The 22,990-nt window shown below is 44.9% G+C and overlaps 1 protein-coding gene across 1 annotated transcript in view; it reads right to left on the minus strand.

Moving 5' to 3' along the window:
• The window catches only part of DONSON (DNA replication fork stabilization factor DONSON), a 599,115-nt gene that overhangs the window by 374,302 nt on the left and 201,823 nt on the right, over window positions 1–22,990 (minus strand). The window contains exon 5 of the mRNA XM_044072953.1: window positions 14,490–14,668. Within this exon, the coding sequence (XP_043928888.1) occupies window positions 14,490–14,668 (179 nt within the window). The remainder of the gene's footprint in view (window positions 1–14,489; window positions 14,669–22,990) is intronic.

Raw genomic sequence — 22,990 nt, forward strand, 5'->3', positions numbered from 1 at the left:
GAATACATAACTTCTTTATCTGACGTTGTCAATCTTCATTCATTCTTGACCAACGGGAGAGACTCCCCAGCTACTTTAGGTCCTAGGTGCCCTTATGGAAGGATATTCCTGAGAACCATAAAGCCAAAGGATGCTCTTCCCCTGGAGACCATATCCAATCTGTAATGAGTGACAAGGGTATGAGGTGTAGCCCATGTTGCGGCTGTGCATATCTTGTCTATGGAAGCTTTTGAATGAAAACCAGCTGACGTGGCAATTGATCTAGTAGAATGTGCTCTTACAGGCACAGATAACTTGTGGTTAGGAGTATAAATTAAGGTAACGCAATCTCTTAGCCATCTTGACAAGGTAACTTTTGAGACAGATTTTCCCACAGTTGGACCTGAAAAGGAAACAAATAATTGGTCCGATTTTCTAGACTTTTTAGTCCTGTTGAGGTAGAAATGTAATTGTCTATCAACATCCAGTAAATACAAGCAATATTCACCTTTACTGTAAAAAGTGGGGAAGAAAATGGGTAAATCAACAGTTTGATTAGTATTAGATTCTGACACCACCTTTGGAAGAAAGGCAGGGGTGGTCCTTAACAAAACCCTATCCTTATAAAAAATAAGATATGGTGGTTTCGCATATAATGTTTGAATTTCAGAAATCTCCTGGCAGAAGTGATAGCTACCAGAAAACGAGTTTTCCATGAGAGAAATTTGAGATGGCAAGTCGCTGGTTCAAAGGGAGGAAGTACTAAAGATTGCAAAACCAGTGTCAGATCCCACAGAGCTACAGGATCCTTGAATGGGAGCTTTAGAACTAAGGCATCTTTAAGAAAAACTTTGCATAAGCAATGGGAAATTAAAGAATGGTCATTGCAGCCACTGTGAAAATTAGAAATGGCTGCTAACTGAACTTTAATAGTGGAAGCAGAAGCTCCTTGATCAAAAAGGGAAGCTAAAAATTCCAAATCTTTCTCAATAGGTGCCGAAAGGGGATCTAATTTATTTTTACAGGCCCAAATAGAGACTCTCTTCCATTTGCCAAGATAGAGTTTCCTGGTGGATGGTGTATGGGAAGCCAGAAGAATATTTTTTACTGGGCAACATATGTTATTCTGTCTGGCGACGATCGGAATTGGAGGAACCAAGCTGTTAGCTTGAGAGTGTGAAGGCTGGGGAGCATCAGTCCCTGTGGATGACACAGCAGGTCTGGAACTGGGTCCAGAATCCAAGGATGGTGAATCAGATGAGGCCAAATAAAAGGAAACCAGACTTGATGGGGCCAAAAAGATGCAATGAGGATCACTTTCCTTCACAACATTTGAGCTTTCTTCAAGAAGAGGGAAAATGGGGGAAAGGAGTAGAGGAGACCCAAGGGTCAACAGAGGAGAGGGCTTCTCTTGGTGACTTCCCCTGTGGGGGGATTGGGAAAATAACTGCTGCATTTGTTGTTTACTGGGAAGCAAAGAGGTTGCAGCAAGGCTAGCCCAATCAACGAAAATTTTCCTTTGCTACCTTGGGATTAAGAGACCACTCGTGAGGCAGGAGAATGCATCTGCTCAGTTTGTCCGCTATCATGTTGGAGCTCCCCAGGATATGTGTTGCCACTAGAAAGCAGTTGAAGGATATCACCCATTGCCAGACTCAGAGCTTCCCGGCACAGGGGGTAAGATCTGGTTCCACCTTATTTGTTGATGTAACATACCACTGACATGTTGTCTGACTGAATTGCAACTGCCCCCGGATGGAGGGCAGAATGAAAGGCTTGCAATACTAAGAACGCTGCCCTCAATTCCAGGACACTGATGTGCAAATTGGCCTTTTGTGGAGACCAAGTGCCTTGGACTGTTCTTCCCAGATAATGTTCCCCCCAACCCGATCTGGGAAACGTCCATGGTCATTATGGCCTTGGGCTGAGGAGGAATAAAGGGTCGTCCCAGGAGAATTTCTTCTGTCTGCACCCACCAGGATAGATACTTTTTGAAATTACTTGTTATCAGAATGGGATAAGTCACTAGATGTGTCAGGATGGACCATTATGAAGCCAAGAGCCATTGAAGTAGCCTCATGTGAAATCTTGCCAGAAGTACTAAGGCAATGGTAGCTGCCATGGATCCTAAAGCTTGGAGAAGAGAAGTGGGGACTCTGTCTTTGGATATAATAAACTATACTTGAGACCTCATCTTTTGTAGTCTGTGAAGGAGGAGAGAAGCTACACAAGATATTTGTGTTGAGACGAGCTCCTATAAACTCTTAAGTCTTGTGTGGGAGTCAGCTGCGATTTTTTTCTGTTGACTGTGATGCCCAAACAATTGAATAGGTGTAGAATGAAGTTTGTATACCTGGTGGGGGCTGTCAGGACCCAGTCGTCTAAATCAAGAATCACCTGGAATCAGTGTAGTCTCACATGAGCTGTGACTGCTGCCATGCATTTGGTGAATACCCTGGGGACTGTGGTAAGACCAAAGGGCAGCACTCTGAACTGGAAATGACTGGCTCCTAACTGAAAGCGGAGACCCTCCTGGAGCATTTGTCCATTTTTATGTAGTAATAAACATCTTGAAGGTCTCTAGAGCACATCCAATAGTTTTCCTCTAAAAAGGGAAGTGTAGACTGAACCGTTACCATCTGGAATTTTGTTTGCTGAACAAACTTGTTCAGAAGGCTGAGGTCCAATATTAGTCTCCAGTCCCCTGACCTTTTTGGCACTAAAAAGAACCTGGAGTAAAATCCGAATCCTATCTGGTCTGGTGGGACTTCTTGGGTGACTCTCTTTTTTCTAGCAGCTTTTGAACCTACAAGGCTGCTTGGTCCATCTGACTGGGTGGCCCATTGGGGACTCTTCTTTGTGATCTTGGGAAAATAATAAAGGGGATATAGTAACCTCTGGTAATGATCTTCTGCACCCAAGTATCTGAAGTTATTTGTCACCAGGAGGCTGTCAAGTGCAGGGAAAGTACAGTTTTGTACCTACCATAAATGTAGATGTCCGATAGGTATGCAACTGCAGTCCTGACATATGGGTTGTCCTGCCTCAGGCAGCCCTTCGGTCGGCCGGATTCCAAAGTCTGGGTCCGGCATCGGCTGATGTCGCCCTTTCCCCGACGTCAGAGCGCCTGGGGTGTAAAAAGGTCAGCCGACCCAATCTTCCTCAGTGTTTCTTGCCCCAGATGCCAGGTGCCCTCTAAGGAAGGCTAAATTTTGAAAAATAGAGAAAAAATTCCATACAAGTACAACAGCATAAAAACAAATACACCATAAAAGATTACCCCAGGTAGCTAAAATGAGGGGTAGAAACCCAAAAGTATACCACAGAGGGGTAGGTGGGAAGGAAAACCTGACTGCAGTTGCATACCTATCGGACATCTACATTTATGGTAGGTACAAAACTGTACTATGTCCTTCAAGGATGCAAATGCAGTCCTGACATATGGGTTGAATACCATAGCCAACCTGGGGGTGGTAGGCACTAAGACAAAGATGGTGTAGCTAAAATGCCCTGCAGGACTGCAGAGGCAAACCCTGCTCTGGACCTGGAGTATAAAGGCAGGTTGTAATGTTTGGTAAATGTATGCACGGAGCTCCATGTAGCAGCTTCTAAAATGTCCTTTGTTGCCACTCCTCTTAAAAAAGCTGTGGAGGTGGCTGTAGCTCTGGTGGAATGTGGCCTGATGTCAGCTGGCACAGTTTTTCCATGAAAAGAGTAGCAGAATCGAATGCAATTTCCAATCCATTTAGAAATTGTCTGTTTGGAAATTGCTTTTCCTGCAATCCAGCAGCAAGCTACAAAAAGCTGGTCAGATTTTCTGAAAGACTTTGTTCTGTCCAAGTAGTAGCGCAACTGTCTGTGTATGTCCAAGGTGTGCAGAAGTCTCTCACCTTTATTTTGAGGATTGGGAAAGAAGGTAGGCAGGTGAATAGCTTGATTCAGGGACACCCTGGATACCATCTTTGGCATGAATGACGGATTGGTTCTCAAAGAAACTCTGTCCTGGTGAAAAATGAGAAATGGTTGTATTGCCATAAGGGCCTGTAGCTCAGAGACTGTTCTTGCTGAGGTTACTGCCAGAAGGAAGGCTGTCTTCCATGACAGAAATTGCAACTCTGAAGATGCTGCTGGTTCAAAGGGAGGAAGAGTTAATTTTTCCAGCATGAAGTTGAGGTCCCATGCAGGCACTGGTGGTTTCCTTGGAGGGTTGATGTTCTTTATACCTCTTAGAAACTGTCTTAGCAATGGGTGAGAAAATACAGGCAGATCAGTGTTCTATTTGGCAGATATTGCTGAAGCATGTATTTTTATGGAAGAATATGAAAGACCATTGTGGAGCATTTCAGCCAAGTATTCCAGGATCTGTGGAATGCTCATCACTGATGGGTCTTGACCCTTTTTGCTGTTCCAGATAAGAAATCTCTTCCATTTTGCTGAGTATGTTTTTCTAGTGGAAGGTCTGCGCGCCTCCAGGATGATATCTTTTACCCTTTTGGAAAGTGTATCCTGAGTAATAGTCATGGAATCTTCCAAGCTGTCAGCTTCAATGTTTTCAAGTTGGGGTGTAGTGTCCTGTAATTGTGCTGTGTCAGAAGAAGTGGCCATTGAGGAAGGAGCCACGGATTGGTGTGTGTCAAGCTCTGTAGCAGTGGGTACCAGTGTTGTCTTGGCCAGTCTGGAGCTATCAGTATGACTTTCGGTTGCTCTGTCTTGATCTTTAGTAACACCTTGGTCATCAAAGGTAGAGGTGGGAAGGCATATAGTGTTAGAGAGTTCCAACTGAAGGAGAGAGCGTCCACGTTCCATGCTTGAGGATGGTATGCCCTTGTGCAAAACTTTTTCAGATGGTGATTGAAGTGGGAGGCAAAAAGATCTATATCCAGCCTTCCCCATGCTTGAGCTATTTGTACGAAAATGTCTGGATGCAACATCTATTCGTCTGGATCCATGATGTTTCTGCTTAGGCTGTCCGCCAGAACATTGTCCTTCCCTGGTACAAACTGGGATTGTAGCTCTATTTTCAGTTGTAGGGAAATATCCCAGAGATTCATTGCCAGTCTGCAAAGAGGGTAGGAATGGGTACCTCCTTGCTTGTTTATGTACCACATAACTGTGGTATTGTCTGTCTTTATTAGTAGATGGCCCTGATGCATGAACTTTTCGAAGGCCTTGATTGCATGTATCACTGCCAGCATTTCTTTTTGGTTGATATGCAGGTGCTTTTCTTTTTGTGTCCATTGTCCTGGAATGCATCTGCCTCCATGTGCACCCCCCATCCATGGTCTGAGGCGTCTGTTGTTATGGTTTGACTTGTATGAGGCTTGCTGAAAGGCAGACCTTTGTTTATTTGGCTTGCTTGAGCCCACCACAGAAATTCCTTTTGAAGGCATGGAATGAGTGGGATCAATGTTTCCAGGCTGTAGCTGTGCTGAGACCATAAACTTTTTAGGCACCATTGTAGTTTTCTCATATGCAGCCTTGCATGCGGAATCAGAAGAATGCAAGATGCCATGAAACCCAGGGCCTGCAGGATTTTCCTTGCAGTCATCTGGGTGTGTGTTGCCAATCCTCTGAAGTATTCTGGTAATTGTTTTTGTTTTTCATTTGTCAGAAACGCCATTTGGGTGTTTGTGTCCAGTGTGGCATCCAGGAAAGGTATTTGTTGGTATGGTACGAGACTTGATTTCTGAATATTGACTGTGTATCCCCAGGCCTGCAGTAGGTGAATGACATAGTCCAAGTTTTTTAACAAGGCTTGTTGGCTGTCCGCTTGTATAAGGCAGTCGTCCAGGTAAGGGTATATTTGTATCCCCTGAAGTCTGCAATGTGCAATTACTGATGCCAGGCACTTCGTGAACACTCTGGGCGCAGTAGATAAGCCAAAGGGCAATGCTGAGAATTGATAATGCTCTGAGCCTGCAAGAAATCTGAGGTATCTTCTGCAACTTTGTCTGATTGGGACATGCAGGTATGCCTCCTTGAGGTCCAGAGTTACCAGCCACGACCCCTTGCCCAGCATGGGAAGGAGTTGCTGTAAAGTCAGCATTTTGAATTTTGGCACAATAAGGTAAGTATTCAGTGCGGACAAGTCCAGAATGGGTCTCCATTGGTTTTCTTTTCTTGGAACAAGGAACAGTCTTGAATAAAATCCTTGTCCTTGTTCTGCAGAAGGAACCTTTTCTATTGCTCTTATTTGAAGTAGGTTTGTTATTTGTTTGAGTGCCTCTGCCCTTTGATTTGGTGGCAGGTTTGGCCTACCATGTCTTGTTGGTAGTGTATGAAAATGGAATCTGTATCCTTTGTCTATTATCTCCAGTATCCATTTGTCCTTTGTAATATTGTGCCAATTTTGTGAGAATAAAGATAATTTTCCGCCCAAAGGTGCTTCTAATTGAGCCCTGGATGGCGGAGTCAAAGTCAAGTCATTGAGATTGTCCTGGCGGAGCAGTGGAAGGTCCTGCCCAACCTCTCTGGTTCGGAGGCTGCCATTGACGTCCTCTGTAGGAGCCTCGAGTTTGCCCTCTACCTCTGCCACGTCTGTTTTTGCCTCTTTGAAATTTGTCTGTGTCAGGAAAGGACCAATGCTTAGAAGGTCAATTCCTGCTGAATCTTGGAGGCTGTACCTGGAGGAAATCTTTGACTGTTTGCACTGATTTTACCTTTTCCTCTATTTTCTTTAAAACCTCTTGTGCAGTAGCACCAAATAGCTTATGTTTCTCTAGTGGTGCGTCCAAAAGCTTAATTTTCACATGGTCTGGCAATGTTTGTTCCTTTAACCAAGCATGTCTGCGTATGACCGCACCTGTCATTGCTGCTCTACATGAAGCTTCCAATGCATCATATCCACACTGAAGGAAATGGCTGCTAACCTGCTTAGTATTATGAACCAATTCCTGTAACCCCTTTCTATCTAATGGTTCAGGGGAAGCCAGTTTCTTTTGCAAGTCATCCAACATGTATTCCAGATACTGAATCATATGAAATTGACAATTTAATGCTCGCACAGAAAGGGTGGAAGATGTATATACTTTCTTGCCCCACCTTTCTAAAGCCCTAGAATCTCTTTCCGAAGGGAGCGGGTTCTTAGCAGTAGTGGAGGAAACCCCTTTAGGCCCCTGAGAAATAGTTTCAGGGTCAGCAGTATGGCCCTTGAACAGAAATTGATGTGTGTCTGGGACCCTGTAGTACCTGTCTGGCTTGACAGGAGCAGGGGGGAGGGAGTCAGGGGAGACACTAGATTCCAAGTACACATCATCTAAAACATTTAAAACTGGAGGAATAGCTAAGGGTCTATGCTGAGGTAGCTTTAAAAATTCCCTTAACCTTTTCCTACAATCTGAGTATTCTTGGCCTTGCCATTTGAAGTGTTCCCTCATTGAATGAAGCGTTTCCCCAAAGGAAAACTCCTCAGGAGGAGAAGCAGAGGGAATAGATTCCTCCGCATCAGAATCCTCGTAGGCCGAGAAGGCCTCCTCCTTGTAGTCTGAATGTGCAGAGTCACCTGAGGCCTCATCGGAGGACCGGGAGTCTACCTACTCAACCCTAGGCCTCTTGTCAGAAGGCGGCTGAGAGCCTCTATCTGGATAAGGCTGTGAACCCCTAATTAAAGAAATAAGGTCCTCAGCTAAACTTAAAATTTGAGAACCAGAAGTGGATCCCAGAGAAACAGATCTTGGAGGGAGAGACTTAGCACGTGTGTAGGCCTTAATGGACATAGACACTGGAAGCCTGGCAGCCCCACGTGCTGGAGTAGTCTTGTCCACTGAAATGGTGTCAGAAATATCCTGAGCTTCGGTCTCAGAGGGGAGAACAGAAACCGGCACCGAGCTGGCCTCCGGTACCGAAGTAACCAGTGGAGCGGTGTCGTCGGTCTGTAGCGGTTGCGAAACTGGCTCAGAAGAGACCGAGACACTCGCGGTAGACCTAAGCGTGGTGTCGGCCGAGACCGCGGACCGCGGGTGTCGGTCCTTATCCTTCCGTTTTTTTAGGTAAATGTGCTGTCGGAAGCTCCGACGGCATGATATAACAGAAATCTTCCCCAAAATAATCCTGTGCAAACTCTGACCGACGCCTAAGAGTGCGTTTATTGAAAGAGGCACAAGCTGCACAGGCCGAGACGTTGTGTTCTGGGCCTAGGCAGGGTAGGCAGTAAGAGTGGAAATCCTTATGAGGTATTTGTTTCCCACAAGTTAAACAATTATTAACTTTTTCACTTTTATCTGACATCGGCTGAGGCAAGAAAAGGTCCCCAACGGGGTACTTAGCTTTTTTGAAGACTTCAGTAGCTGAAAACACAGGAGCTGGTCGACCGGCACTTGCGAACTGCTTCTGCTTCGGGCGCCACGAGGCAAGAAAGACTGTGGAAGATGGCGTCGGCTGACGTTTTTATACCCCAGGCGCTCTGACGTCGGGGAAAGGGTGACATCACCCGACGCCGGACCCAGACTTTGGAATCCGGCCGACCGAAGGGCTGCCTGAGGTAGGACAACCCATATGTCAGGACTGCAGTTGCATCCTTGAAGGACATCATGTTCCCCCAACTCCGTCCAGAGGTAAGCAATCGGGCCTCCTTTCAGGAGCGCTGGTAAGGTTGTCCAGAGGAGTAATCTCGGGAGCTCTTATTTTGTGGACCATCTCTGTCACAGGATTGGTGTCTTCCATTAGAGCTCCCCCACTCTGCTTCAAGGGGAGCTCCCACCACATGTGTACTAGAAAGGCCCTTGGGATTTCTTGAACCACATCTTTCCACTTCTCCAATTCCTAGAGTAGGATTTCTGAGTAGAAAAACAAATGCTCACAGCAGAAACGGTCTTTCCATTTTTTTTGCACCTGGCCAGTGTGTCTTTGACTTGGCGGCCAAACAAGGATGATCAGTCAAAAGGAACACTGACGAAGGAAGACTTGAAAAGCTATGCAAACTCTACAAACACATCCAGGCGTCACGCCTTATGGCAACACCTGAACCCACTGCTCTGGTTGTCCCTTCGGCTGCATGTGCAATGAGCTGCATGGACGAGTTCAATATAGACTCCAGGGTGGCCAGCTGAGAGGCAACTTTATCCTGCTCCCAGTCAAACACTACTCCAGCAAGAGTATCCGATAACTCCTTAATCAGATTCCTCTGGAGTATAGTAAAATGTGCCATGAAATTCAAGGACCTTAGGATGAAGGTTGATGAAGCACAGACCCGCTTTCCAAATCTGTCCATCATCCTAGACTCTTGGTTTGGTGGGTGGACAGTGGGACTCTCAGCAGAGAGTCCCTTCTTGGTGGCCACCACCACCACCATGGCACCTACTGCTAAACTCTTGGCCCACTATTGGTGATCTTCAGAGAATCGGCTCTATGGAATCAGGGGCCCTCCACACCTGCTGCACAATCAATTTAATGAGATCTTCAGTAGGCGGGGTCACCCAGGAGGTTGATGGGAAAGCACCGAAGGCTTGCAAGCACACGGATTCCCTCAGAGGTCAGGTCGTTGGGCTGCCAGTTACCACTCTGTCTGATAAACTCCAGGATGTCTCCAAAGGAGACATGTTCAGGGGTTGACTGGGGGGGGGGGGACCCTCCCCATCATCAAAGTCCATGTCTTCAGGGACAGATTCTTCCAGGGAATATAAGTGCTTCCTCTTGCACGTCTTTTTTTGGGGTGGTTCCTCAATGGGAACCTCTGAGGAAGATTCCGAAGAAGAGGGGCCCTGTACAGGGGTAACTTGCAACTTCAGTGCTCAGAGTACCAATGTGGAAGAAGATGGCAGCTCTGGACCAGAAGGTACTGACATATGACACTCCGATACAGATGGAGCCAGCTGGGAGCCCGCGGAGGCAAATGCCCTCTCCATGACTTGGAAGGCAGGCCCCCTCAAAGAGAAATGGGAGCCTGGTACCGAGAAAGACAACCTCGGAACAGAAGTCACACCCTGCTTTGACAGACTGCCCTCTGAAGCAGGAACCGGGGTAGAGCCCGCAAATATCAATGTTCCCAGAGTTAAGGACGACACTGAATAAAAAACAGGAGCTGATCCAAAACCCTTGGAACAGACAGCCAAGCTACGACCCTGGGAATCTATCAGTTGTGAGGGAACCAAAGCTATCACTGCATTCCGTGCAACCAAAGAGGGAGTGCCTATCAGCACCAGGACAGCTGGACCCGGGGAAATCAAAGTGATGGGCTGTAAGCTTCCCGAGGAGGTCAGAGGAGGAATATCCAGTGGAGTCCTGGGAGAAAATACCCCAACTTCATCAGGGGGAGAGATCTGAGAAGGGGCAGGAAGACCCCTGGCTGCTAAAAGCTGATCCACCAACCTCACAACTTGTACCACAGAGAGAGACTGCTGGAAGATCGAACAGACAACCCTGAGGGAGATTCTGGCCCTTCCAAAAAGGAATTGGGAAGCTGACCCACAAAAGGGTCTATGGAAGGGGAATTCCTTGTCCTGGGAACATGTACAACTTCAGACTTTGGCACTGAAGGGGTGGGCAAAGTCTGCTGCTGTGCAGATGGAGAAGTTGGCACCAACCAGGGAACAAAAGAAGCCGATGGCACCATGAAAATAGTAGCAAGTGCCGAAGATTCTAGTTGCTTTCATTTTGGAATCTTACTCATTGGCTCCAAGGAGATAGATGGAACCAAGGACTTGTTTCTTAGCCATTGGTGCCATTGGGGAAACCATCACCTAGTGACTCCTCTTTTTGGTGTGATTGGATTTAGAGCAGGAGGAAGAATCAGTCTTAGACAATGCTTCTTCAAAAGTCAATTTTAGCATTCCTTTTGATGTCAATTTGTTAAGTCTCTCTACCAAGGCCCAGTTGCTAAAGGCCTGGCAGATCACACAGTCTTGATACAAGTGGGTCGCACCCAAACAATACAAGCATTTGGAGCATTTCTCCCTGAGCCTCCTCTGAAAATTGGCTTTGTTCCAAGTCGGATTTTCCCGGTAAACAAATGTTAAAATAAAATAAAATAAAAAAATAGGTAAGAAAGATGCCCATCTGAATTAGGCATCTTTCAGCCACAGTCTTGGCACTGTTTAAAACCAAAAGTGTCCTTTCACTTTTCCGCCATTTTGATACTAATAAAGAACTGGCAAACTGGTCCAAGGTCTCTCGCACACACAGACACAGATACACACATACACAGACGGGTACGTATCACTTCACCTAAAACTCATTTCACCGAGACCAAATCACCTAAAGTTAATTTCACCTAAAACTCATTTCACCGACAAGCAGTACTCTAATGCAACTGAAAGGTATATGTCCTCTTCCCCACTGTAGTGCGATCTTGGTGTTAGTATATATATTAAGGGGCTGTGTGGGGCCGTAGCCCCCCACCTAGTTGTCTTTTACCAAATAATGTAAAACAAAACCAGACACCATGAAACCAAAATAAAAGGGGGGCTGTGGCCCCCACACTCCCCCTTAATATATATACTAACACCAGGATCGCATTACAGTATGGAAAAGGGCATACGCCTTTGACTTGCCTTATTGTACTGCTTGTCAGTGAAATGAGTTTTAGGTGAAATGAACTTTAAGTGATTTGGTTTAGGTGAAGTGATGTACACACACACACACACACACACACACACACACACACACACACACACACACACACACACACACACACACACACACACACACACACCTGCAGTCAAAGATGGATACAATTTCTACCAGCGATGGTAGAGAGGAATACCAAGATTGGGAAGAAAGAAAGGAAATACCAACAATTGTAATTTAGAGCTACCTTTCGTGGTAAGAAAAGGGGAGAGAAAGGTAAAAAAGATACCGTGAGGTGTTAAGGGTAAAGAAAAACAATCACTCAAAGGGTAACAAGAATAATAATAATAGTAGTAGTAATAATAATAATAATAATAATAATAATAATAGCAATAAAAAAAAAGGGAAGAAAGATTTTAAATCAATAAAATTTGACTAAGCTGGAGAGTATCGGCTGATGCGTCTTGCTATAAGAGCAGCAAACAAGATCTGAGGTAATGGACAGAGGGACATTGTGGGTAGAGTTTTATCTCGAGAGTTTTTTTGGCTGGCTCGAGCTGTATAATGGCTGATGCAATTCCGAGGATCGGAACAGAGTCCCATTGGTCAAGAATGAATAAAGATCGACATCGTCAGATCTTTGATTATATTTACCAGCACTGTTACTGTTATCCAGCACTCCAGAATTTTTAGACCGTTATTGTTTATCAGCACTGTTCCTGGAGACAGTACTCAGATATTGTTAACGTCTAATAAATCAATTTTAACCAAATCACAACATGTGCAGAATTCATTCTAAATATACAAAAAGTCTTGGCCCATAAAGGAGACTGGAACCTGTTCAGCACAAGTTTGGGCAAATAAAGACATTCTTTCCAGTCTCATTTCAGTTGTTTCCAGTTAAATCCTGTATACTACAGTCTAATCAATTCTTAGAAATCACCTATGAACTGGCTGTCACTTGCATCCATGGGGACAGCATATCCATGACTCTGTGAGTGGCAATGTATACATCTTCCCTGTGGAAAGTAACTCCGCACAAAATAAAAGTGACGAATATGGGAATCACAAGGCACACACTGTACACAATACCTTATGCACTGCACGTCACTTGCCAGTTCATTCAGTAGAATCCTTTTCGACTGATACACACACATCAAGAGAAGCACGTAAGGCCTTTGTACAATGTAAGTGCAGTCAATGGGACCTTGGCCAAATGGACTAGGGCATACAATGCTTGTACAGTGCTTCTCTTCTCTGCTGTACATGGAAACCAAATAAATTCCTCTACATGTTGCTGCATCCAATCAAGGAAAAGATGCAGGAGTCACAAGGTTGATGCCTGCGAAACCACTAATGTTCCCTATCAGATCCTGAAAAGTCCCTATAGCCGGCATGGTTTAATGCTACAGACACTAGTGTCTACTGGGCCATTCTACACACACCCTTTCAGTCTCTGTGAGAGTGACATGTTTACCAACTCACATATGATGTGTCTGTCTGCATGATAGTGGTAGTGGTAAACAATGTCCTGGTCATGGAGGTAACACTATGTTAGTTTCTGGCAGGCCTGTGTCTGATGAAAAAGGCAATGAAGCACAACACAGTGGACAAACACTCTGAAAGCAGCCATTAACACATGCTAGCTTTGCTATTGCTAATTACTAAAGATAGCACCATAACACTACAGAAGCTCCTGGACACCAGAAAATCATTTTCAGAGCAGGCAATTGTTGCTGGTCATCACACTAACTTAGTGTGTTTCTGAATCACAGCACCATATTTGATTTCATCATCTGCATACATAATGGATATCTTTAGCAAGTTGCCACTCATCTTCATCCCACTATGCAGTCATCACTATATATGTACAGTGATATTCTCCAGTATCACAATCACATTACATGGGTCTATAAATCACCGCTTAGCTCCCTATTTCATGTAATGCTACGTGTAATGTTTCTGAATACTCCCTTTTGTACTACTCTATTTGTTTAACCACTATTTTTTCAGCATGCTACAGTACAACATTAGTGCTTGTACATTATGTAAATTAAGTTTGTTGTATTAGCAGAAAAGCAAATTTAATAAAGCAGTTTTCAGTAATACACTGCTGTTATTCAGATTGACTGCAAAAGGAGGTGCCATGTTATATTCATTTGATTAACACTACTCTTACAGCATTGTTAGAAGGTGGATAACTGAAATGTAGTAGTGATTTGTCTGTGGTATAATGATATGCTTCCAAATTATAAAACATTTTTACATACCTGTAAATCTTCTTTTACACTTCCAGGAAACCCAACAGTCTAGCCATCCAGCATCCTATTATGCATGTATTTTCAGCTCATCTTGGCAGATGAAGAAAGAGGTAGGTATCAGTCTGCCTTCATCTTCAGTTTGCAAAGAAATTATTCTACATGCACCTAGCCCAACATCCCTGGCAAAAATGTACTGCAATGTGCCAAAGCTACAAGTAACCTTTATAAGCATTGCACACTCATGTTATCTTGTACTCACCCACACTGCCTTGAGTGCTAAAGGTTGCCTTATTGCCTTACTGAGATGTCCTAGTTGCTGCTCTACATCCGAATGTAGAGGGAGATCGCACATCCCTCATCAACTCCCAAAGCATGTAAGCCAGCACTTGCTGTTTCACTGTTAAATCTTTCCAGAACATCCCATCATCTACAAGCCCTGGGTAAGCTATCCAAACCAGGCTGATGGCACAAAGGTAAAAGATTTTTCTTCTGTGCTAGAGAGCCTTCTAACCTCCATGCATTTTTGGTTTGTTGATGGTCATGGTATCAAAGTCTCACACAATTCTAGTTTATCAAACAATGCATGGGAGAAAACTATGTGACCTTGAAACAAGTGTACTACTCACACAGTGAAAAATTTATGAGGGTCATTTTGCCAGCGTTGCTTATTCTTTTCTAACAGGTTGACAAATAGAGTATTACCATATGACAAGATTCTAGTCCTCTGTGTAAACAAGGACTACTTACCTTCACTTTTCATAGCTTCTCTTAAACCTCGAGTTGTTGGTGATATAACAGCTGTGACAACATCATTCTCAGCAAACCCAGCTGCTCTGAACAACACTGTAAACTGGTAGGTACACAAGTAAAAGTATGGACACAATTTAGCTTTCAACAAACTGTACAGAGAGGTAAAGCTTGAAGACCTGAAAGTAAAGAAAGAAAAAGTCAGTTACCAAAAATACCAAATAATGTTTTTGCGATACAAAAAAGAAAATAAACTTAATGGATTGAAATATAACAGGACAGAAAGATGTGCAAGAAAAATGGCCACAGCAACTGCATTAACAGTTCGTTCTTGCTTCATGCAGTGATACAGAACTGTACATAATTAAATCGTTCTACAGTTTTAAGAAGATATGACTCCAATGATGTCTCTGGGGATTCATTATACTTGGCTACTGAATTAAAAAACCTTCATATTTCTGAGAAATATAATCCCCTTTCCCTGTGATAGTCCAATCAGCTGTGTGGGTGGCTACAACATAACTAGGTTCTATATCATTTATTCAGACTACAGGACTGGAACTCAACTAAGATTTCTAGAGCTAAAGCTTAAACAATAGTAAACTGTACTTTATAAGCATACCAGAAAGAAAGTACAGATGTGTACACTTACCATAAATGAAGATGTTGAGTGTATTCACTGTTGCAGTCATCAAATGTGGGTTATCTGCTTGCAGTAGCCCTCAGTCGACCTGATTAACAGTCTTGGAACCTGCGTCGGTTGCTGTCTCTTCTTACATGACATCAGGGGTATAAAACATGCAGCCGACGCCTTTACATCAGTTTTTTCTTGCCCCAGATGTCAGGTGCCACCTTAATGGGAAGCAATAAAACATATGTACACAAATATATAAGGATATACCCTCCAATGAAAAAGCAAACACACCAAAAAGCTTTTAATCATAGTAAAAAATAGTAAAGGTATAGCCAAAGAAATTAGGGGGCTGGAGGGAGGGTAACCAGGACTGCAACAGTGAATACACTCGACCATCTACATTTATGGTAAGTGCACACAACTGCACTATGTTCTTCATGTTTCACTGTTGCAGTCATCACATTTGGGTAGATTCCCAAAGCTAAGGATGGGAGGAAAAAGTTAGATAGTATTAGGACCAGCTATAAGACTCTGCAAGACTGCAGTTGGCAAAGCCAACTCTGGACTTGGAGAAAATTGGTAAATGGTAATGCTTGGTGAAGGTATGTACAGAACTCCAGGTAGAGGCTTCTAGGATGTCCCTGGTAGGAACACCTCTGAAAAAGGCTGTAGAGGTAGATGCAGCCCTGGTTGAATGGGGTCTGATCCCCTATGGGATAGGTTTTCCATGGTGCTTGTAGAAGAAATGAATGCAATGGCCTATCCATTTAGAAATGGTTTGCTTTGAGATAGCCTTCCCCTCTGCCCCTGCAGCAAATGCCACCAGCAGTTATTCAGATTTCCATTGAGATTTTGTCTTGTCCAAGCAAAATCTAAGTTGTCTGTGCACATCTAAGGAGTGGAGTATCCGTTCCCCTTTGTTCTGTGGATTGGGAAAGAATGTTGACAAATGAATGGACTGATTGAGAGCCACACTGGATACCACCTTGGGCATGAAGGAGGGATTGGTTCTGAGGGACACCCTGTCCGCTTGAAAGAGGATGAAAGGCTCCACAGTCATAAGGGCCTATAATTCAGAAACCCTTCTTGCTGAAGTGATTGCTAAAAGAAAGGCTGTTTTCCAAGAAAGGAATTTTAAATCTGCACTAGCAGCTGGCTCGAAAGGTGGAAGAGTGAGTTTTTCCAATACAAAGTTAAAGTCCCAGGCTGGAGTTGGGGCTCTCCTAGGTAGTCTTAAATTTTTGGCCCCTCTAAGGAACTGCTTGAGCAGTGGATGTGAGAAGAGGGAAGATTCTGTGTTATAATGAGCTGAAATGGCTGAGACGTGAATTTTGATGGAGGAAAAAGAAAGTCCCTTGTGAAGCATCTCAGTTAAGTATTGTAAAATCTGAGGTAAGTTGGACACTGCTGTGTTCATCCCTTGACATTGGTTCCAGGCACAGAATCTTTTCTATTTTTCAGCATAAGATTTTCTAGTACAAGGCCTCCTTGCTTCTAAAATGATATCCATCACTGGTTTACTGAGTGATGTTAAGGGAGGGATTAGGTAATTAGCCAGGCTGCTAGGTTCAGGGTTTGAAGCTGAGGGTGCAGAATCCGATTCTCCTGTTGAGACAACAGGGTAGAGGTCAGAGGCAGGTGCCATGGGACCAGCAGTGACACACTGTGCAAGAGGGGGTACCAGTGTTGGCGTGGCCAGTCTGGTACAATCAATATCGTCCTTGGTTTGTCCTGTTTGATCTTTAGCAGCACTTTGGAGAAGAGCGGCAGAGGAGGAAAGGCATAAACTGACAGATTTTTTCCAGCTGAAGGACAGGGCATCCACTTTCCAAGCCTGTTTGTGGGGAGTCCTTGTGCAAAATTTGTCCAATTGGTAGTTTTGGGGGGAGGCAAAAGTACAGTTTTGTACCTACCATAAATGTAGATGTCCGATAGATATGCATCTGCAGTCATAACATATGGGTTGTCCTGCCTCAGGCAGCCCTCGGTCGGCCGGATTCCAAAGTCTGGGTCCGACGCCGGCTGATGTCGCATTTCTCTCCGACGTCAGAGCGGCTGGAGTACATAAGCATCAGCCGACGCCATTTTCTTCAGTGTTTCTTGCCCCAGATGCCAGGTGCCCTCCAAGGAAGGCTGTAATCAAATTGGAAGACAAAAACAGGATTCCAGACAAATAAGTAAGCAATAAACAGATACACCATAACAGATATCCCCAGCTAAGAGAAACAGGGATAGGAGTGGACACAAGGCATAGAGGGGTATGGAGGGAGGGAAAATCCGACTGCAGTTGCATATCTATCAGACATCTACATTTATGGTAGGTACAAAACTGTACTATGTCCTTCAAGAATGCAACTGCAGTCATAACATATGGGTTGAATACCATAGCTTAGCTGGGGGAGGAGGAATGCTCTAGGAAATAGATGGTGTGGCAATCAAACCCTGCAGGACTGCCAAAGCAAAGCCTGCTCTGGATCTGGAATATAAAGGGAGATTGTAGTGTTTGGAGAATGTATGCACGGAGCTCCATGTAGCAGCTTCTAGAATATCTTTTGCAGGCACCCCTCTTAATAATGCTGTAGAGGTGGCTGTAGCTCTGGTGGAGTGTGGTCTGACATTGGCTGGAACATTCTTCCCATGGAAGGAATAACAAAATCTGATGCAATGTCCAATCCATTTTGAAATAGTCTGTTTGGAAATTGCTTTTCCTTGTACTCCAGGGGCGTAAGCTACAAAAAGCTGATCAGACTTCCTACTGGTCTTGGTTCTGTCCAGGTAGTAGCGAAGTTGTCTGTGAATGTCCAAGGTATGCAACAGTCTTTCCCCTTTGCTCTCAGGATTGGGGAAGAAAGTAGGCAGGTGAATAGCTTGATTTAAAGAAACCCTAGATACCACCTTTGGCATGAAAGTAGGGTTGGTTCTTAAGGAGACCCTGTCTCTGTGAATGATTATGAACGGTGGTGTTGCCATTAGGGCCTGTAGTTCCGAAACCCTTCTTGCTGAGGTAACTGCCAACAGGAAAGCTGTCTTCCATGATAAAAATTGTAAGTCCACTGAAGCTGCTGGCTCAAAGGGAGGTAGAGTCAGTTTTTCTAGGACAAAGTTGAGGTCCCAAGCTGGCACTGGAGCCTTTCTTGGTGGCTTAATGTTCTTGATTCCCCTGAGGAATTGCCTTAACAGAGGATGTGAAAACACAGGCGGATCAGTGTTATATCTAGCTGAGATAGCTGAAGCATGTATCTTTATGGAAGAATATGAGTCTCCATTCTGTAGCATATCTGCCAAATATTCCAGGATGAGTGGGATATTCAATAATGATGCATCATGTCCCTTGCTGGTATTCCAAATGCTGAATCTCTTCCATTTTGCTAAGTAAACCTTTCTGGTGGATGGTCTTCGAGCTTCTGTTAATATCCGCTGGACTTCCTTGGAGAGAGATAGATTGAGGTTATTCATGGGATCTCCCAGGCTGTTAGCTGCAGTATCTGAAGGTTTGGATGCACTGTTTTGAAGTTGTGCTGAGTCAAAAGTAGGGGCCATTGGGGAAGGGCCCACTTTTTGTTGTGACATATGCTCCGTAGTAGTGGGTACCAGTGTTGTCTTGGCCAGTCTGGAGCTATTAGGATCCCCTTGGGCCTCTCTGCTTTGATCTTTAGTAATACTGTGGTCATCAGTCGCAGAGGTGGGAATGCATAGATTTTTAGAAAGTTCCAGTTGAATGAAAGAGCATCTATTTTCCAAGCTTGTGGATGGTATGCCCTTGAACAGAATTTTTGTAGATGATGGTTGAGGTGGGAGGCAAATAGGTCTACTTCTGGCCTGCCCCATGTCGAGGTGAGTTGTGTGAAGATTTTCGGATGTAACCTCCACTCGTGTGGATCTATGAAATTCCTGCTTAGGCTGTCCGCCAGCACATTGTCTTTGCCTGGAACAAACTGGGATTGCAACTGTATGTTTAGGCTCAGTGATTTTTCCCAAAGATTCATTGTCAGTCTGCAAAGACGGTAGGAATGGGTGCCCCCTTGCTTGTTTATGTACCACATCACAGTGGTGTTGTCTGTCCGTATCAGTAGATGGCCTTGATGAAGTTGTTGTCGAAAGACCTCGATGGCATGCATTACTGCCAGCATTTCCTTTTGGTTTATATGCAGATGTGTTTCCTTTGGAGACCATTGTCCTTGTATACATCTGCCCTCCATGTGCGCCCCCCATCCAAGGTCTGAGGCGGCTGTGGTCATGGTCTGTGTTATCTGAGGTTTTTTGAATGACATACCTGTGTTTGCCTGGCTTACCGAGGCCCACCATAGGAATTCCTTTTGTAGGCATGGAATGAGCGGTATGGTTGTCTCTAGGTCGTTGCTGTGCTGAGACCATAGGCTTTTTAGGTACCATTGAAGCTTTCTCATGTGTAGTCTTGCTAATGTAACCAGGAGAATGCAGGATGCCATGTAACCCAGGACCTGTAGGAATCCCCTTGCAGTCATCTGGGTGAGTTTTGCCAAACCTTTGAAATAATGAGTTAACTTGTCTTGCTTGACTTCAGTCAGGTAAGCCATTTGAGAGGCTGTGTCTAGATTGGCTCCTAAGAAGGTAATTTGCTGGGATGGCTGAAGTCTTGACTTTTGGAAGTTGACTGTGTATCCCAGAGCCTGTAGCAATTGTATGACATAGTTCAAGTTTTTTGTCAAAATCAATTCGTCGTCCGCTTGTATGAGGCAGTCGTCCAGGTATGGGTAAATTTGGATCCCCTGGAGCCTGCAATGAGCAATTACTGAAGCCAGGCATTTTGTAAATACTCTGGGCGCAGTAGATAAGCCAAATGGCGATGCTGAGAATTGATAATGCTCTGGCCCTGCAAGAAATCTGAGGTATCTTGTGCAGCTGTGTCTGATAGGGACATGCAGGTATGCCTCCTTGAGGTCCAGAGTAATCAGCCAAGACCCCTTGCCCAGCATGGGAAGGAGTTGCTGTAGAGTCAGCATTTTGAACTTTGGTACTATGAGAAAAGTGTTTAATGCGGACAAATCCAGTATTGGTCTCCATTGAGTTTCTTTTCTTGGAACAAGGAACAGTCTTGAGTAAAACCCCTGGCCTTGTTCTTGTTGTGGAACTCTTTCTATTGCTTTGATCTGAGCAAGCAGAGAAATTTGCTTGATAGCCTCTGCCCTCTGGTTTTGTGGTAGGTTTGGCATGCCTTGTTTTCTTGGTAAGGTATGAAAGTGGAACCTGTAACCTTGGTCTATAATGTCCAAAATCCATTTGTCCTTTGTCAATCTGTGCCAATTGTCTGAAAACAGAGATAATTTTCCGCCCAAGGGAGCTTCTATTTGCTCCTTGGTCAGCGGAAGTAGAGGAAAGTCATTGAAATTGTCCCTGTGGGGCAGGGGAGACCCCTGTGACACTTCTTTGGTTTGCTGGTTGCCATTGTCGTCCCCTGTAAGAACCTCTGTATTGTCCTCTTCCTCGGCCACGCCTGTTTTTACCCCTTTGAAATCTTTCAGGATTAGGAAAGGACCAGTTTTTAGAAGGCCAATTCCTGCTGAACCTGGGTGGTTGAACCTGGAGGAAATCTTTGACCGTCTGAACTGATTTTGCTTTTTCCTCGATGGACTTTAACACATCTTTAGCATTAGTACCAAAAAGCTTGTTCTTTTCCAAAGGTGCATCAAGAAGTTTTGCCTTAACATGATCTGGTAGAGGTTGTTCTTTTAACCATGCATGTCTACGAATGACCGCCCCTGTCATAGCTGCCCTACATGAAGCTTCCAATGCATCATATCCACACTGCAGAAAGTGATTGCTGACTTGCTGAGAATTATGTACAGCTTCCTGCAAAGACTTCCTGTCTAAAGGTTCAGGAGAGGCCAATGTTTTCTGTAAATCATCTGGTAATCTTGATATTGAAACATATGAAAGAGGCAATTCAGAGCTCTCACAGATAAAGTAGTGGAGGTGTAGACCTTTTTCCCCCATCTCTCTAATGACCTAGCTTCCCTGTTGGAAGGCAAGGGATTTTTGGAGGTGGATGCTGAAACCCCTTTAGGTCCCTGAGAAATAGTTTCTAAATCAACAGCATGGGCCCTAAAGAAATGAGAATGTGTTTCTGGGACCCTATAATATCTGTCTGGCTTGGCTGGGGCAGGAGGAAGAGTATCCGGGGTAACACTGGATTCAGAGTATAGGTCATCCAAAACATCAAGCACAGGAGGTATAGCCAGGGGCCTGTGTTGGGGCTTTTTAAGGAAGGTTCGAAGGCGCTTTCTGGAATCAGAATATTCCTGGCCTTGCCACTTAAAATGTTCCCCTCATGGTATACAGAACTTCCCCAAAAGAAATATCCTCAGGAGGGGAGGCCGAGGGGATGGAATCCTCTGCATCCGAGTCCTCATAGGTCTGGAAGGGCTCTTCCTGGCCATCGGAGTGAACAGAGTCCTCAGAATCTTCATCTGAAGGGATAGGGTCAGAGGGTTCAACCCTGGGCCTCTTATCAGGAGGAGGCTGGGATCCTCTCTCAGGATGGGCCTGTGAACCTCTAATCATGGAAATTAAGTCTGCGGCCATAGTCATGATTTGTGTTTCAGGAGTAGGCTGAGGTAAGGCCTTAGCAGTAAGGTGCTTGATCTTGCTGGCTGCCTTAGCACGTGTAGGCCTTAATAGACATGGCCATAGGAGGCCTAGCAGCTCCACGCAGGAGTGACCTTATCTACAGCAATGGTCTCGGCATTTCCTCGGTTTCAGTATCCGGAGGAAAATCTATACCTGCCGCCGGTGTGGCCTCCGCATCGGAGGTGTCGGTAAAGCGGTGTCTTCGGTTCGAGGGTGAAATAACCGTCTCAGGGGAACTGGAGCACTCGGCAGGTTTTGGCGTGGAGTCGGTGGAAGACGCGGGCCGAGGATGTCGGTCCCGGTCTTTTCGCTTCTTAGAGTCTGCGATGTCGGAAGTTCCGACGGCATTGTATAAGCAAATTTATCGCGAAAAGTCTTCAGCAAACTCCACCCAGCGCCTAAGAGTGCGCTTATTGAAGCGAGCACAGGCGACACAGGCCGAGATGTCGTGGTCTGGGACAAGGCAAGGAAGACAGTAAGAGTGGAAATCCTTATGAGGTATTTGTTTACCACAAGACAGACAATTGTTAACTTTTTCAGTAATTTCTGACATCGGCTGAGGCAAGAAAGGTCCCCAACGTGGTACTTAGCTTTTGATGACTTCGATTCAAGAATACAGGAGCTGACCGACCGGCACTTGCGAACTGCTTCTGCTTCGGGCACCGCGCGGCAAGAAAGACTGAAGAAAATGGCGTCGGCTGATGCTTATGTATTCCAGCCGCTCTGACGTCGGAGAGAAATGCGACATCAGCCGACGTCGGACCCAGACTTTGGAATCCGGCCGACCGAGGGCTGCCTGAGGCAGGACAACCCATATGTTATGACTGCAGTTGCATTCTTGAAGGACATCAGGTCTATATCTGGGCTCCCCCATTTGTTTGTCAGCATGTTGAAAATATCTGGTTCCAGTCTCCACTCGTGTGGGTCTATGAGGTTTCTGCTTAGTCTGTTTGCCAGTGTATTTAGTTTTCCTGGCAGGAATTGAGCTTGTAGATGCACTTGGTAGCTCAAGGCTGTGTTCCACAATGCCATGGCTTGTATGCAGAAGGGGTAAGAATGGGTACCCCCCCCCCGCTTGTTTATATACCACATAACCGTGGTGTTGCCAGTCTTTACCATTAATTGTCCTGGAAGAATGTGGTCCTTGAAGGCTGTCAGAGCATTCTGGACAGCTAACATTTCTTTTTGATTGATATGCAGGTGCATTTGACTTGCGTTCCATTTGCTCTGAATGCACTTCCCTGCCAGATGAGTCTGTTGT

The sequence above is a fragment of the Protopterus annectens genome, chromosome 5.part1 (genome assembly GCF_019279795.1).
Source record: "Protopterus annectens isolate FY-2018-M chromosome 5.part1, PAN1.0, whole genome shotgun sequence".
Taxonomy (NCBI): domain Eukaryota; kingdom Metazoa; phylum Chordata; order Ceratodontiformes; family Protopteridae; genus Protopterus; species Protopterus annectens.